Genomic DNA, 14,659 nt, shown 5'->3' with positions numbered 1-14,659 from the left:
ATTCGCCTTGCAAAACATTAGTTTGCTTTGTCATTCCCTTTTGTCTGAAAAGCATGCAATTATGTGTGCATATTACTCATGCATATTTATAGCAGCAGCAAATACTAGCAATAAATGTTTGCACAGTGGACGGTACAGCATCTCTTTCCAGATTTCATGGGTTCACAAAATCTAACAAAGCTGCCATCTCAGCCATTATTGCACGTATAATGTGATTAGTGAAGTTTCGTGAATGAGTCAGTTGTCACCTGGAAACTAGTAGGATGCAGGCAACTAAAAAAGTGCACATAACAAATGAAGTTAGACAATGCAGTTTAATGTTGCAATGTCCCAGTTTTGCACAAGCATGTGCTATTTCATTAAGATTCAGAACAATGAATGGCGAGTGCTTACGACACTCCGGCCCTTGTGTTCCCGCATGTACAACGGCTCTATGTCAAACTCCGAAAATGAAGTCAGAACACTGTACTCTTCTATGGCACTGACAACATACACATGGAAGTGCTCATCAAAACAGACAGTCTCAAGCAGTTTAGCCATAACCACTAACACCTTGTTCACATAAAATAGTTGACACACAAGTAAAAATTCTGGCAGACTATCTTCTGGAACACTTCTGACAAGGCAGCATCCTGCACTGTATGTCCTGCCATCAACAATCACAGATTTGACAACCAATGTGTTCGTGGATTCAAGGTTATTCTCAGTTATGAACTCTTTAACACAGCCAGGAAGGTGCTCGTACAGCACACTCTTCACGCCTATATTACGGGGAATACTGTCATCACCTGCAGCGAATAAAAAACTCTGCAAGAACTGATGCCTCACTGCAAGACTGTGAGAAAGGTTCTTCCAGTTCCGTATTTTTCGAGCAATATCTTTAAAATACTGGTGCTTGGCCTCAAACCGCATAGCCCATAGCAGGCTTAATGGTCCAAATTTCTCTATATATGAAGGGTAGTGTATGAGGTAGTGCACTTTACATGGAAGTGATGCTGATGGAAAGAGTACCTTGAAGTCAAAACAAAAGAAATGAATCTTTCTTTGCAAGTAGGCAATATGTGAAACTGGAATTTTATGGCTCATGATAATGTCAACAATTTCTCGGAGAAGTAGGTAAAGCTGCCAAACTGCATTGTCTGAAGGAACGTTGTCCCCAACAAAAAAAGTTAGGTAGCGAAAGAGGCAAAATACTTGTGTTGCCGACGCCTTCAAAACTGCTTTTCCTTGAAGATATGGCTTAGCAATGGCCTCTGGTTTGTTGCAGATGTCATGTGGATCATAAAGCCATTCTGAAATGCTTTTGTTCAAATCACTGAGTGAAAAGAAGCGTTCTTCAATTAATGCAGATATTATATGCCGCAGGGCAAATGGTAGGACTCCTTCATGCAGGTCATGCATTATATCTGGTGGAAGGTGTTGTGTCGGATCAAAGCCAGGGCACAAAAGAGCACTTGGCTCCTTAACCCCATACAATGACAGCGTTGGCAGCCCTGCTCTCAACATACTCAAGTGGTGCTTGTGCCCTTGAGGTGAGCGAAGCACAAAATCACCTTCCAAGTGTTTGTAGTCAGTTTCGGTCCGCAGAGCCATGCAGTACCTACAAATTCTTCCTTGGCTGAATGTGCATTTGAAGCCTCCAATTCTGTGGCTAGATAAATTGTCACCAGTGAAAATGAAGACAGATCCCTTTACAAGGTTTCTATTCACAGTTATGCCATGATTTGCTAGTATCTTCACATCTGTGATTAATGGCTCAAGAATCTTAGAAAATCCATAAGTGGCTATGTGTTTATCTTTGACAAGTAGTACGAGGTGAATACCTGACAATGCTGACCGCAACTTTGCATCAAAATTTAGCACTGAGAAGTAGACAGCTGTCATTTTATGCTTTCCCCTCTTGCTGCCCAGTGGGTTGCAGACTTCGAACTCATCACTGTACAATTGCAAGCAAAGTTTACTTGTATTGCCTGCAAAATACTCATGGTTTTGAAAAGCACTTCCATCAAATACTGAACACATGTAACCATCAGTACGAGAGTCATTGCTGAATTCATTTGTAAGTTCTGAATGTTCAAGAATGCACTTGAGCACTTCACAGAGGGGAATGTATTCTATGGTGTCATTTCCACACAACACTACTGTACGGGATTCAACAAATGGAAAATGCGTCTTCCAATAGGTTGTTCGGCCTGATCTTGTCCGCAGCTGGTCAAGTTGCAGCTTGCAAATTTCTTTTACGCTGATGGCTGGCCCGTCTAGAGGTTCTGTTTGCTGGTGGTCTGCAATGGTTTCCACGAAATCAATAATATCATTGGCTAACTCATGCACAGTGGATTCAGGTAGCCGCCTTCCTTCCTTCCACTTGAAAAGTAGCTTTGCCAGTTGATAACCATAGTCACTTGAACTGAAGTCATGCTGTTCGGCCTGCACATCTAAGGGCTCTTCATGATATGTAGGCAAATCAGGTGCTGCATTTGTACTGCTTCGTGCCATTCCCACCTGCACAATGCCACGGGAACACGTTTCTCCCATGCAAGAAGCATGCTTTCGGTGTACATGCTTCTTGTAGGAAAAAAAGTGGCGAAACGTTTGCATGCAGCCACTCAAGCCACACACCCAATTTGTCTCATGGCCATGGGCAATGCGCAGGTGCCTAAAGAGTGTCCTTAAGGAGAATTGGTGACAGGCACATCGTGGACAACGAAAGAAGCGGATTCCTGGCATCTGAAAAGACAAATGCTTGATTTTAAAAAAAATTTAATGGCTTTTACTGGTCTCCAAGAAGACTTGCCAATGTAAACTCCAGTCCATTTCGTGGAATGGATTAGGAACCTCCATGGAAGCAAATCATTTTCAAGAATGAATTTGTTAGTGCAATACAAAGCAGAATCCTGTTATCAGCTATATATTTGTTCTCAGAACCATGAGCAAGCTGCTGTGACCGAATGCTAATCACATCTTCATTTCTATAAATGCCTCATAGTGCAAAAAAGACAAGCAAACATTTCCTGTGACGTTTGCAGAATAAGGAATGGGCCCACCTGCTCCCAACAGCACCTGATCATCTTTTCTTCTACTTTCCAATCAATTATGTTTCAGGTGAAAATTCCACCACATATTTCCCATTCACCACAACAAAAATTAAGAAAAACATCTGGCTATGTTTCCCTTGGTTGCAATGGTAGCCAACTTCCTTCATATGCATGCAGTAATAGTCTGCTAAAAAAATTCACCAGTGTCATACAAATAACGAAATCGTGCACAACATGACTGATCTAAGACTGAACCTCACATGAGCATTGCATGCTAACACTTGCATACACTAATAAAATTAACAGAGCGATGCGTAACTTACATTTACTTTTGCTTTTCCTGTGCTGCAATGTAGCAAAATGCTTTACTTACTACCGTATTTACTCGCATAAAGGCAGACCTAACTTTCATTTTTAAGTCACACTGCCGAAACTCGCTTGTACTGCCAAGCTGGCTACAAACACAGAAACGGAAAGGTGGGACCATCAGTGAAGCTCCTACGTTCTGGAGGCCCTTAAATTTTCACGCTGCTATCAATCAGGGCGAAATTGTTTTGCGCGCCTGTCTCAAGACAGTCGCGCGAAAACAAAAATTGTCAGGTAAGGGAGAAATAAGATAAGCACGTTATTACCGCATCAAATCTGCGCATTAAATGTCTTTGTAAAACCTAAACTTCTTCAAAGCAGAAGCGCGACGATTTCAGGAGCGCTCAAGTGTCGCTGCACTAAATTTTGCCATGAGCGGCCGAAATGTCTTTAGTGGCAGAAGGTTGGCGCAGAATATGCCCGTTATAAGTTGTAAAGTGTCGCGACTGACTCCGCTACGACCGTCTCATGGTTGTCTGCAACTAAGCCGGGAATGCAGACGGTGGCTTTGCTCTCTTTCCCGCACGCAGCCTTCGGCAACAAGCGCTCACGGCAACGACGCAACGCGCACCGCAAAGGAGTAAGCGCCCGGAGCGCGGCACGGCTGCACAAGCGGCTCGGGTTGCGGTCTCGGTAGACATGCAGGTTCAATGTCTCCGGTGCGGGTGACTGCCGCCTCTGCCACAAATTAGGTGGTACTTTCCCGCTCTCGGCCCAGAGGCAGAGGGCAAGAAGGCGCTCGCTGAAGCGCTTTCGCGGCGTCGTCGCGGGAAGCGCGGAGTAAAGTCAAGGGGGGGGGGGGGGGGGGGGTGCTCCATGGTGGTCGCACGAAATGGCTTCAGTGCAAAAAGCAGCAAAAGTTGACTATTTCATGACGCTTACCTTTGTTATATCCCTTCTGAGGAGGTACTGCTCGAATCGCCTTTGCTTTTCAAGTCTGCCTGCGCCACCCACAACACTGACCGAGCACAACGCACCAACCCATAACGTAACGCAAGCACTTCGGAGAGGCCCTCGCCAGTGGTCACCATCGCTAATGCGCTTTCGCAAGGCCTACTGGGAGTCTTACTCCTCTCAGTAAAGACACAAACTAGTCCCTAATATGTCAATCAATTTAGAGATTTTAAATTTGTTGCGCCACCTGGGAGTAACTATCAAAAGTATTTTTGACAATTTAAAAAACAAAAGTTAGGAAATTTTGTGTTTACGAGATATATAAATGGCGAAAACATCGGTGTAAGCTTAATAATTTCTAGTTGATTTAAACTGCTGCAATTCTTTGCATGCTGTGTGTGACAAGTATCGCGACTACCTCTCGTTTTGCCAAGGTCACATGACCAGTGTTATTTCCCGCGCGCTGACGCCGCATCAGGTTGCTGCATCTGTCAGTGTGTTGTTTGGAAGTGCCTGTATACGATTCTGCCTCGCGATGCCACGGTGCCTTGTTAGCGTACCAGACCTTGGTGCAGCAAGGACGTATACGCTTGATGGTGACACCATCAGCGCACTCAAAGAAGCAGTTGGCGCATGCCCGGTTCTTGGCGGCAAGATCGACATGGCGTCGTACTCGTTCCAGGCAAGTGCACGTGTTCCTTTGCTTGTTTCCTTAACTTCCCAAATCGACCGAGTTTGTGAGACGCCATAGTGAAGAGCTGCGGACAATTTAGACCACCTTGGGTTCATTTACCGCGCACAGACGTCGCACAATACACGATCCTCTAGAAATTCGCCGAAATGCGACCGCCGTGGCAGAGGTCGAGCCCGCGTCTTGCGGGTCAGCAGCCGAGCACTATAACCACTGAGCCACCGCGGTGGCACCCGGTAAGGTAGCGTTACGCGGAAGTACTGTTAACTGAGGCTCTTCGCCAAATGTTCGAATCAGGATAGTGTTTTCATCACTAAGAGAGGCGTCTGGTACGTGTCGTGTTCCGCTTGTCAGCTGCGGGCCGAGCTGCAGCTTTTACATTTGTTTGTGTAAGAGCACATATCGCACTTTGTACTCTCTCTTCGTGTTAATTTGTGCTACTAATGCGTAAGGATTACATGCAGCATGATCGCCGATGCCAGGCATAGTCCGCAATAGACATAGTATTCTATTTTCCGCGGCTGTGAAGCATAGCTGAAAAAAAAAGAAAATAGAATTATGCCTGTCAGTAATGAAGGGCTAAAACACTTCTTGTGGGGCTACATGTTAGCACACTCAAGAGTGAAATGCATGTCATGCCCAGTACAAGCGCTTCATCCACTGTGTTGATTTCTTTTATTGGTTGGTGGAGGATCGCTCGTCATGCAAATGCGTATTAGTGATTTTGCTCATATCAGAATAAATCCAGGGCACATTACTGGGCTGTTTTCCAATCTGAATGCATAACTCTGCTGTTTCACAGTTACGTTAGTTTGCTGCACTAGGCAACGGAGGAAGTGACGGCCGTCCTCACCGCATGAACTTGCCATGCATGGTTTCCTGAGGTTCGTGCACAGTATAAAAGCAACTTGTTATTTACCGTTTACAGATCCTGGACAAGACATTTGATGAGTATGTCGATCTAGGTCCTGAGGACAGTATCTCCGACTTATCAAAGATTAAACTGCGTGCACATGGCAATGATCAGCAGTGTGCACCGACATCTTCAGAGGTATTTGGACTCGGTAGTCACATATTCAATGAAATCTCTACTCAGTTTCGAATTCATGAACGAGTTATTTGTTTTTTCTTGCAGCACACTTTGTCGGTCAGTACTGTGGCGAGTGGCGGAGACACCCACGAAAATCACCTTGATGTGTCCTTCAATCTGTAAGTGCGTTGAGTGGTACAGTATAATCTCAACAATGAGTCTCTCAGGATCACAAAATAATATTTATTTCACCTGTTAGCCATGTTGTAAGAAAGAATAATTGAGCGTACAGGCAGAAAGGTCGGCCTGGTGGTGCATATCTATATATCAAACTACTACTCCGTGTTGGAGAGGGGGAAGAGGAAAAGAGGGTTCAGAAACAATCGAGCCATAAACTACAGCACGGGAAATGAAACTGCACCTATCTGTTATGGCTAACAGCATTTATGTCTGCTGCCCAGTTTCTCCGTGCTCGCAATGCGCACTTTTCAACTAACAGTGACGGCGGTGCTGATGCCAGGGTAATGCATTGCTCACTGGGGCATTCGCCGCTCCCATGTTTGTATTGTCCACAGTTTGAAGTAAGACTGTTGGCTACGCCTCAGATTTTGAAATTACACACTGCACTTGTCGTAGGAAATTTTACGAATTCGAATCATATCGAAATTTGTTGAAGATGTCATTACATCACTGAGATTCTGCTTGGATGTAATTCTGCTTTTCTCATAATAACGCTGCCTTTTTCAGAGTAAGAACACTAAGATTCCTAAAGTCCGATTGTCATAAATATTCCAAAGCACGACACGCTTCACATAGGCATCCAATATGTCCTTGGCTGTTGTTGCAGTTGGAATAGAGGCAAACTTGATCAGAATTCTGTCCAACAAATACATGCGAATGTTCATTGCTGATTTTATATACATTTCAGTGCCCCCTAATGTCTATACTAGAGTTCTGGAACCTTGACAGTGAATTTATTGCGTGGGTTGGCTGGCACAGACATTGTTAATCTTATGCAGAAGGTGTACAATTAGAGTGCAGTAGAACAGGCAATGTGAATTTTTTTTCTCTGTGTCCCCGTCAGGAATGGAAGGCACAATACTTTTGTATCTGCAGCAGTCTGTTGAGAACTGAGCTCTAAACTGCAGCTTTCTTGTAGGCCTTCAAACTCTGATGATGATGGCCACAACTTCAAGCTGCCATCTCTTGGGAGCCTCCATGAGAGCATCCACAATGGCAGCCCACTTTCTTCAGCAGCGTTCCGCAAAATTGTGGATCTGCTGTTCTCAGAAATGAAGAAAAGCACTCTGTAAGTAAATTCCCTCTAATTTTGGCAGCTGTGAGGTTAGCAATGAATGCTGAGTTAAGATCAGTCAGAACTAAATGGTATATTTTACAAAATTCTTGTTATCATAAGTAATGTGTAAAGATTTAACCACCAGGCTTGTAAACTTCTCTACTTTTTGGGAGGATGAGTAAAACTTTGGTAATTGCAAGTCGGGTAGTTCAAAAACTCGGGTAATTCATAGAAAATTTTCATGGCCCCATAATTAGTAATGGAAATTTTCTGGATAATTTTAGCTAGAAATGCACACTGTCTTAGCAAATTCATTGATGTTAACTATGAAAACATGCTTACGCAAATATTTCATGGTCAGTGCAATAAAGCTAAAGCCATAAACTATCTCTGTGTGGATGCTAGTAATGTTAATATTGTCAATATTTTTCAGGTTCCCAACTCGTCATTTTTACACAAGAGTCACCTCGCTCTTGCTAGAAAATCACCCACAATTGAGAGACGTTGTAGGAAGTGGAGCTGTAAGTATATTGTTATTTTACTGCTGACAGCCAGCTGGATATTAAGATTTTGCGAACATCCTGGCTACTTAATATATATATACAGGAACGGTGTTATTTAGTTGCTACTTTCAGTAAACTGTTGCATGAAATTGCAGCATGTTTGCAGCTTGCAGCATTCATGTTCCATGACAGTGAAGAGCCCCTCCCATTTTGCAGTGTTGGGAGCCAAACTCTATTGAGGTGCATTTGACCTGCCTTCCTTTTTTCTCTCTCCATTATCATGTGTGCTGTTCTAGATAACGGTAGCTGCACTTGCTTCTGATGGACAACGCCAGTTTCGGCTAGCTGGTTCATTAAAAAAAAGACAAAGCAGCACTGACGACCGAAAAAGGATAAACATGTAGTGACTACTAATATCTGAAAATTGGTTTTATTTTCATCTGCAATAAATACCAATCAGAAAGAAGAAAGATCATGGACACCACATGGTCCGAGTGTGACGATTTCTGAGACGAAGGAGCTTAAGAGTTCAGATAAAGCAGTTTCTTCTTCAAGAGTGATTGAAGGCATGCTGACACAGGTCTCGCCTTTTGTGTCGATGATGAAGGTTCCATAGATTTTCTGGCTGTTCTCTCTTGATATCTTCAGATGCATGTCTGATGAAGTTTTGGTCCGCAGTTTTTACAACATTTTCAGTGCATAGAAAGATTGCGCCCTTTGGCATTGCTTGGCGAAGTTGCATGCTCTATCATTCGTATTGAATATTGGATTCAGCGTATTCTTTTGTGATAAGTGATGTCTGAATTTGAACGCACTGAATTTTATTGCTCATAATTTCCAGGACTCCTGGAAGGTAGCTCTGCGCTACAGGTTTAAAAACCAACGAAGGGTTCTCCCTAGCGACGGAAGAATAGGTGAAAACCGAACAAAATTTGCAGCCCGGAGAAAATGCAGCGAGGCAGCAGGCGCAATGGAGCTTGAGCGGCACAAAGTTCGAAAGCTGGTGAGGGGCATTCTGCAGTAAAATACATTTTGATTTCAATTTTTTGAAAAGAGGATGATGTGTAGCAAAGTAATAAAGTGCACAATTTTTTGATTTGCTAATTCCTTAAATAATTACATTTTTCTATGCTCAGAATGTAATAGTGTTTATTTTTGGGCTCTCTAGTGTTGTTATTTGGTATCGAAATATTTTGGATCGGTAGAGTCAGAAGAAAGTAAGAGCCATAAATCAAAAACAGCAAAAAGGTAACAAAACGCAAGGGTATCCTTTTAATGGGGCCTTTTTTGGGGGTACTAATAAAATGTTTTGGTATTCGGCCACAGTACTTTGTGGGCTGGATGCCAGTTAGCAGATGGGAGCTAGGCCAAGTGTTAATATAACTATTTGGCATTTTTCGTGACCCATGAAAGTCTAGGTGGTTGTGAGTTTGTGAAAATGAATTGCATAAAAGCACAGTTAATGAGACCAGCTTTAGACAGTACCGCTTAAACATTACTGTATGGTTGCTAGCATAGCACACGTCTATTTATGTCACAGTCAGTTACATTGCTGTTGATTCTTTCAGGCTGCTGCAACGTCTGCGATTGCTGGAGAGGATGAGGCCAGCTTTGTCATGCATACACAGTGGCTCATGGCTGAGTGCCGAAAAGCCTCTCCAGACGAATGCCAAATGCTGGAAAGGATGTCGGTCACATCCCGCCGCAGGATTGCTGATATATCAGCGTCAACAGTCAATGAGGCAAAGGAGAGATACCCCTACTTAATGAACTTTGAAAGGGTAAGTAAACTCTTGCTGCTATGTTCGGAAGACAGCATCTACATTATGTTAGGCTGCTCGGTTGGGGAGGCAGCATTTGTTGAAAAAGTAATGGAGTTTTTGTCACTGGTCAGAAAACTAATTTTTAATGCACGCTAAACTAGAGTGCCTGAAAAAAAAACATTGAAAATTGGAGAAAAAATGCCAAAATTTCGATGCTGAGTTTTCGGCACAGTAGCACCTCACTATACGCTGTAAAATGTAATCTAAATGAGCTGTTTGGGAATCAGCCAAGTGCCTGCAACCATGCACATCTTGACGTCATTGTAGCAAGCAACTGCTGACTAGTCGTGTGTTGGTTACTCCTGATTCCAACATTGTCTGTGCTGTGCAAAAACTGGTCACAGTTTAGTAATGTGCACACTGAGCTGCTCTACAGGTTTTCAGGAGAATGCATACAAAGCATTGTGTACGTGCTCTTGTACCTTAACGCAAGAAAAGGTGCATAAGCATACATTTTTTAATCCATTGATGAGTCATAGTGATCTAATAATTTTGTTACTGCTGTAGTTAGACTAATGACTGCACTTCTACTAGCAGTTCCTGCATGTAGCTGTTCTGTTTCTTAAGCCAGGTCTCGCTGCATTACCTCCAGCGGTGGACGCCAATGGTAATTTATGCTGTCACACAATCCGGTGACTAAGTAGTAATCACTGGGCAGGTACTAACAACATAGTAAGCAAGAGGCATGCATGTGGTAACCATGTTGTAAGCTTGGACGGTAATGGGACGGGGTAACCCATGAAGGAGGACACACAACACACACCTTAGTGTGGCAAAGTTTTAAGATTCAAAACCAAGTGAAACAAAACGAACCATATCACAATGAAAGCAGCTCGAAGTACCATGCTGTTTCAACTTTGCCTAGCCGAAAAAACGACTGCCATTTTTTAATGTGAAAGCATTTCTTGGCTCATGACAGTGTTTTCTATGCGTCGAGTGCCGCAACAGAAAGTGTGCACTCATATAGTTGTAGAGCAACACGGATCACACGATCCCTACTAGTGCTTGTGGCAGAAACAGCCACCCGCCAGTGCATTGGCGCATTGCTTAACCACTGTGCCAGTGCACGGGTAGTGGTATGAGCACTCAACGCCATCTATGAACGTTCAGTATAGAGAATGACCATTTGTACATATACCGTATTTACTCGAATGTAACGCGAGTGGTGACTTTACATGCTACCTAGCGGGAAAAAATAAAACAACGAATGTAACATGAGGCTTAAGGACGCAAAACAGCACCTTTAATAGAAATCGTGGCCAACATGTTTATTCATCTTCCCTGCTTTCGGAGTCCTCCTTTTCGCTATCGAAGTGGTAACTTCTGTCGTATCGATGTTGTTTGCCGCAGGGAGAATCCATTCCTTTTCATGAACGTTTCGGCCCATCCACGAGATGCTCTAAACTTCCCATCTCCCGAGCAACGTCTCTAACTTTCCAACGGATCAGCTCGACACTGACCCCCTGAGACGGTTGCGCTGCTCGATAATAAAGCCCGCCACTTTTTATTACAGCTCGACGTGATGGCCGTGGCGAGGCCCACAAAATCCTTTGCGGTCAGGTTCACAGTTTAAAAGCCCTCCCGCTGCATCCACCATGAGCGGATGGTTGACTCGTTGAGGACAAGTATTCTAGCTGCCCCAGAATTCCCGACCTCTTCAGCTTACAGGATCGCTTTTTAAAACGAGAGTCGCTACAAGAAAAGACGTGACGACGCGTTCAGCGCAATGCCACAACGAACACAAAAAAAAATGACAGAGAACAACGTACCAATGCTTTGACTTTGGATGGATGAGGATTTGGCTTCCGTGGTACCCATGTTACCAGCATAAGATCGCAAAGCTGCGGAAACCAAAACCAAACTGATTGCTTTGAAATGGCTGCACCGCGACATTTCTCTAGACCAATCCAAGCGCGGTATTCGATTATAACGCGAGGGTAGACTTTAAGGGGAAAAAATCCGGGAAAAAAGCGCTACATTCGAGTAAATACGGTATTATATGTATTGACCCACGGAGAAGCTCCGAATGGTGTGCGGCTTGGTGGCCACTGCAAACTAAGTTACACAAACGCACTGACAGAAACAGCAGTAGTGCACAATGCTTTTGCATTTCTCCACTAAAGCCGATTCAGTGAGCTCGGTATACTCTTTTAATGAGAGATTGAACATTATGAAGCAAGTCGTAGGCTATGGACGCCGTAGCGAAGGGCTCCAAATTAATTTAGATAATCTGGGATTCTTTAACATCATTCGCATCCCACAGCGGACGGACGTTTTCGCATTTCACTTCCATTGAAATACGATAACAGCAGCCGATATCGAACTCCCTGCCTTGGAATCGGCGGCCGAACGCTAAATTAGCCACTGAGCCGTCATACCGGGTAGACTGATGTCATGATTTGCGTCGACTGCTTTGTATGCATTATGTCAATAACTTCTCCGGAAAAGATTTTGCAGCACCTTTGTTTTGATGTAACAAAATTCTTTACTTATTTCTGATTTGCGAGATAAGTTTGCGGAATGAAAATGCGCTTTATAGTACTTTTTCCCCCAAAATTTTGTATTCTTCTGGGGATGAAAACAAAGCTGCTTTTTTTCCTAGCTTCCAAAATTTCTTTAGGTCTTACCTCTCTTCTGTGGACGCATGTTCTGTTATACTACAAAAACTCAGGTACTGCTTCCGAAAAATTGATGTGAAAAAGCTAGTGTTGAAATCCATTTGGGCAAAAGACTCATTAGGTGTGTCATGAAGGCTGTGCTTGTCCCAAGATTAAACTGTCAGCACCGTATCTTCTGATTTTCTTTCGTGTGTGACTCGAAATTTTCAGTTTCAAGTACACCTCAAGACATTAGGTGGTGTTAGTATTTTGTGATGTCAGAGTGCTCATATGAACTGTTTACATCCGTCAGTTCCTTGGCTTATATTCAGTAGATGCCATTGTAAAGTAAAATCACCACTTTGTGTATGTTTGGGTCTTGTTGTAACCACTTTTACATACTTTCTTTTTCAGTTTTGCAGCGACTTCCAAACCATGACAAAGATCAACCCTTCAGCCTGCATATCAGAGGGGATTAACAAAATTATGAAATTGGCGCTAATGAAACTTATTACTTGTGAAGCAAGCACGTTGGATTCTCTGCGAAGTGCCGCAGAAATGGCACCGGAGAGGCTGCGAACACGACGTGAGTAGAGTTACAAGGCTTTATTGGTATATTTCAAACCTACACTCCATGTCAAATTATTTTTGCAGGGTTTCATCTTATAGGCTTAGCAGTACAGTAATATGTGGTTAAAGGCCTGGTTTTTTCGAGGTTTGCAACTCGTATCTTGTCCTATGAATGGAAAGAATTTGGTGGCATGTCGCTTGGTGTGCGGAATGAAAAAAACTGGTGTAGTATAGCACAGTTACGTGTGTAGAAAAGGAACATTGTGCACTATGTCAAGCACTGGACAATATTTTTAGACCTGTGGGAATGACCTTCAGGATGCAACGGAGATAAATAAGATTGTGTTAACCTAGCAGCAATGTTCCGTTGCTTTTGGGCACAGGAGATTACAAAGTGAATCACTTTCAAAACAGCCTTTGTCACATATTTAGGGAACTTTAGGAAAATACTAACTAAAAAAAGTGCAATCAAGCGTTCCCGTTAAATGTTTTTCTTTTGCAGACATCCAAACGGTTGCAGTTCTGCGGATACTATCTGCAAACGTAAAGGAACTAAACGGATTGTCAGCCTTGTTTGTGCAAGAGGAGGCAAGTTTCTTATGATTTTGTGCTGCTAGAATGCGTGTGTAGTACTAATGAGCTTTGCTTAAACACTGGTCAAAGACCTTTCTGAGCTTTGCTGTGATACAAACAGGGGAAGCCTTTAATATCGGTGCAGTTACTCTAGTATAATGGTGGAAATTTGATTCGCAAATATATTAAATAAATAAAACTAAAAGTTGTCATATAAAAAATGAGTGCTGCTGGCTGGGGTCCAAAAATTAACATTGTGCATAAATTAAAATTGCATGCATAAATATCAGAAAAGCCATTTGTATTGTTAACATTCTTTGTATTGCTTTGAAAAGGTGTATAACGTACAGATAACTTTATAAAGGGTAATTTATGCATGGAGAGATGAGAATGAATTAATACCTCATGAGCTGTTTCTAATAATGCAATATTTTCTGGCTACCACAGGACTTGAGCGTTCCTGCAACACCGTGCATCGTGTTCACGGGACAGGAGATTGAGGATGCGGATTTTCTCTATTTAGAGGTGGACCGCGAGAAGTTGTTCAGGGTGAAGAACGCGGAGGAGGGACTGGCAGCTGTTCTGTCGGCCTACTGGCTTTTTAATGTCCAGTACGAGCGGAAATTATTTAACACGCTTGTTGTGTTAGAACGCCTGTTTCTTGGGCTTGCCCTAACCACACCCAGAGTGGTGGCCACGAAGTTTCTGAACAAGATTGCAAAAAGTGTGTAAAATATAGGCGAAGTGATTTTCTGTGCTATGTTGTTGCATTGTGATAAAGGAGTATAGACACCTAACTTTTGGGTATGTGTTTTCTTGTTTGTAGTTGGGTGTAAGGCATTATTATACATGAATTACCACCTGGTATTCTCCTATGACTGCTGAATAATTTATCTGATTTCTTTCTCCTGCTGTTTCGGTTTCATCAGCCAAATGAGGACTGTGACATCAACTTGTGCTTACAGGTCACATGAGACATGAAAAAAACTGCAATATAATCACTGCTTCCACATTTATTGTCATTCCAGCTCTTGAGGAACGCTTGCTTCAGCACAGCAGTGAATTAAAATGAAGCAGCATTTCATGCCTCATTTGACACAAAAGCACTCTTTGAGCCATAGTTCGGCTAAAACTGAAACATGACAGAAAAAATTCGATTATAAATTACTTAGCGGTCATAGGCAAACATCACATGGTGATTCATAGTAGTAGTGTCTTCGGCATTTACGCTTCTATACCAGAGCTATGCCTGCACTCATATTATACAAGGCTTCCTGTGC

The 14,659-nt window shown here is 42.9% G+C and overlaps 2 protein-coding genes across 2 annotated transcripts; one reads left to right on the top strand and one right to left on the bottom strand.

Moving 5' to 3' along the window:
• Window positions 1-227: 227 nt before the first annotated feature.
• Window positions 228-4,433, bottom strand: LOC144115825 (uncharacterized). Its single transcript, XM_077650327.1, has 2 exons — window positions 4,284-4,433; window positions 228-2,727 (listed from the first exon to the last, which is right to left on the bottom strand). The coding sequence occupies exon 2, from the start codon at window positions 2,725-2,727 to the stop codon at window positions 367-369; it is 2,361 nt and encodes a 786-aa protein (XP_077506453.1). The 5' UTR covers window positions 4,284-4,433; the 3' UTR covers window positions 228-366.
• Window positions 4,434-5,574: 1,141 nt separating this feature from the next.
• On the top strand, window positions 5,575-14,363 carry LOC144103148 (sterile alpha motif domain-containing protein 3-like). The gene is made up of 9 exons (XM_077635982.1): window positions 5,575-6,037; window positions 6,122-6,195; window positions 7,176-7,325; window positions 7,747-7,834; window positions 8,658-8,819; window positions 9,385-9,597; window positions 12,651-12,822; window positions 13,309-13,394; window positions 13,827-14,363. The coding sequence occupies exons 3-9, from the start codon at window positions 7,309-7,311 to the stop codon at window positions 14,109-14,111; spliced, it is 1,023 nt and encodes a 340-aa protein (XP_077492108.1). The 5' UTR covers window positions 5,575-6,037; window positions 6,122-6,195; window positions 7,176-7,308; the 3' UTR covers window positions 14,112-14,363.
• The last annotated feature ends 296 nt before the right edge of the window (window positions 14,364-14,659 follow it).

The sequence above is a fragment of the Amblyomma americanum genome, chromosome 1 (genome assembly GCF_052857255.1).
Source record: "Amblyomma americanum isolate KBUSLIRL-KWMA chromosome 1, ASM5285725v1, whole genome shotgun sequence".
Classification (NCBI taxonomy): Eukaryota; Metazoa; Arthropoda; class Arachnida; order Ixodida; family Ixodidae; genus Amblyomma; species Amblyomma americanum.
This window is presented reverse-complemented; position numbering and strand designations above follow the sequence as displayed.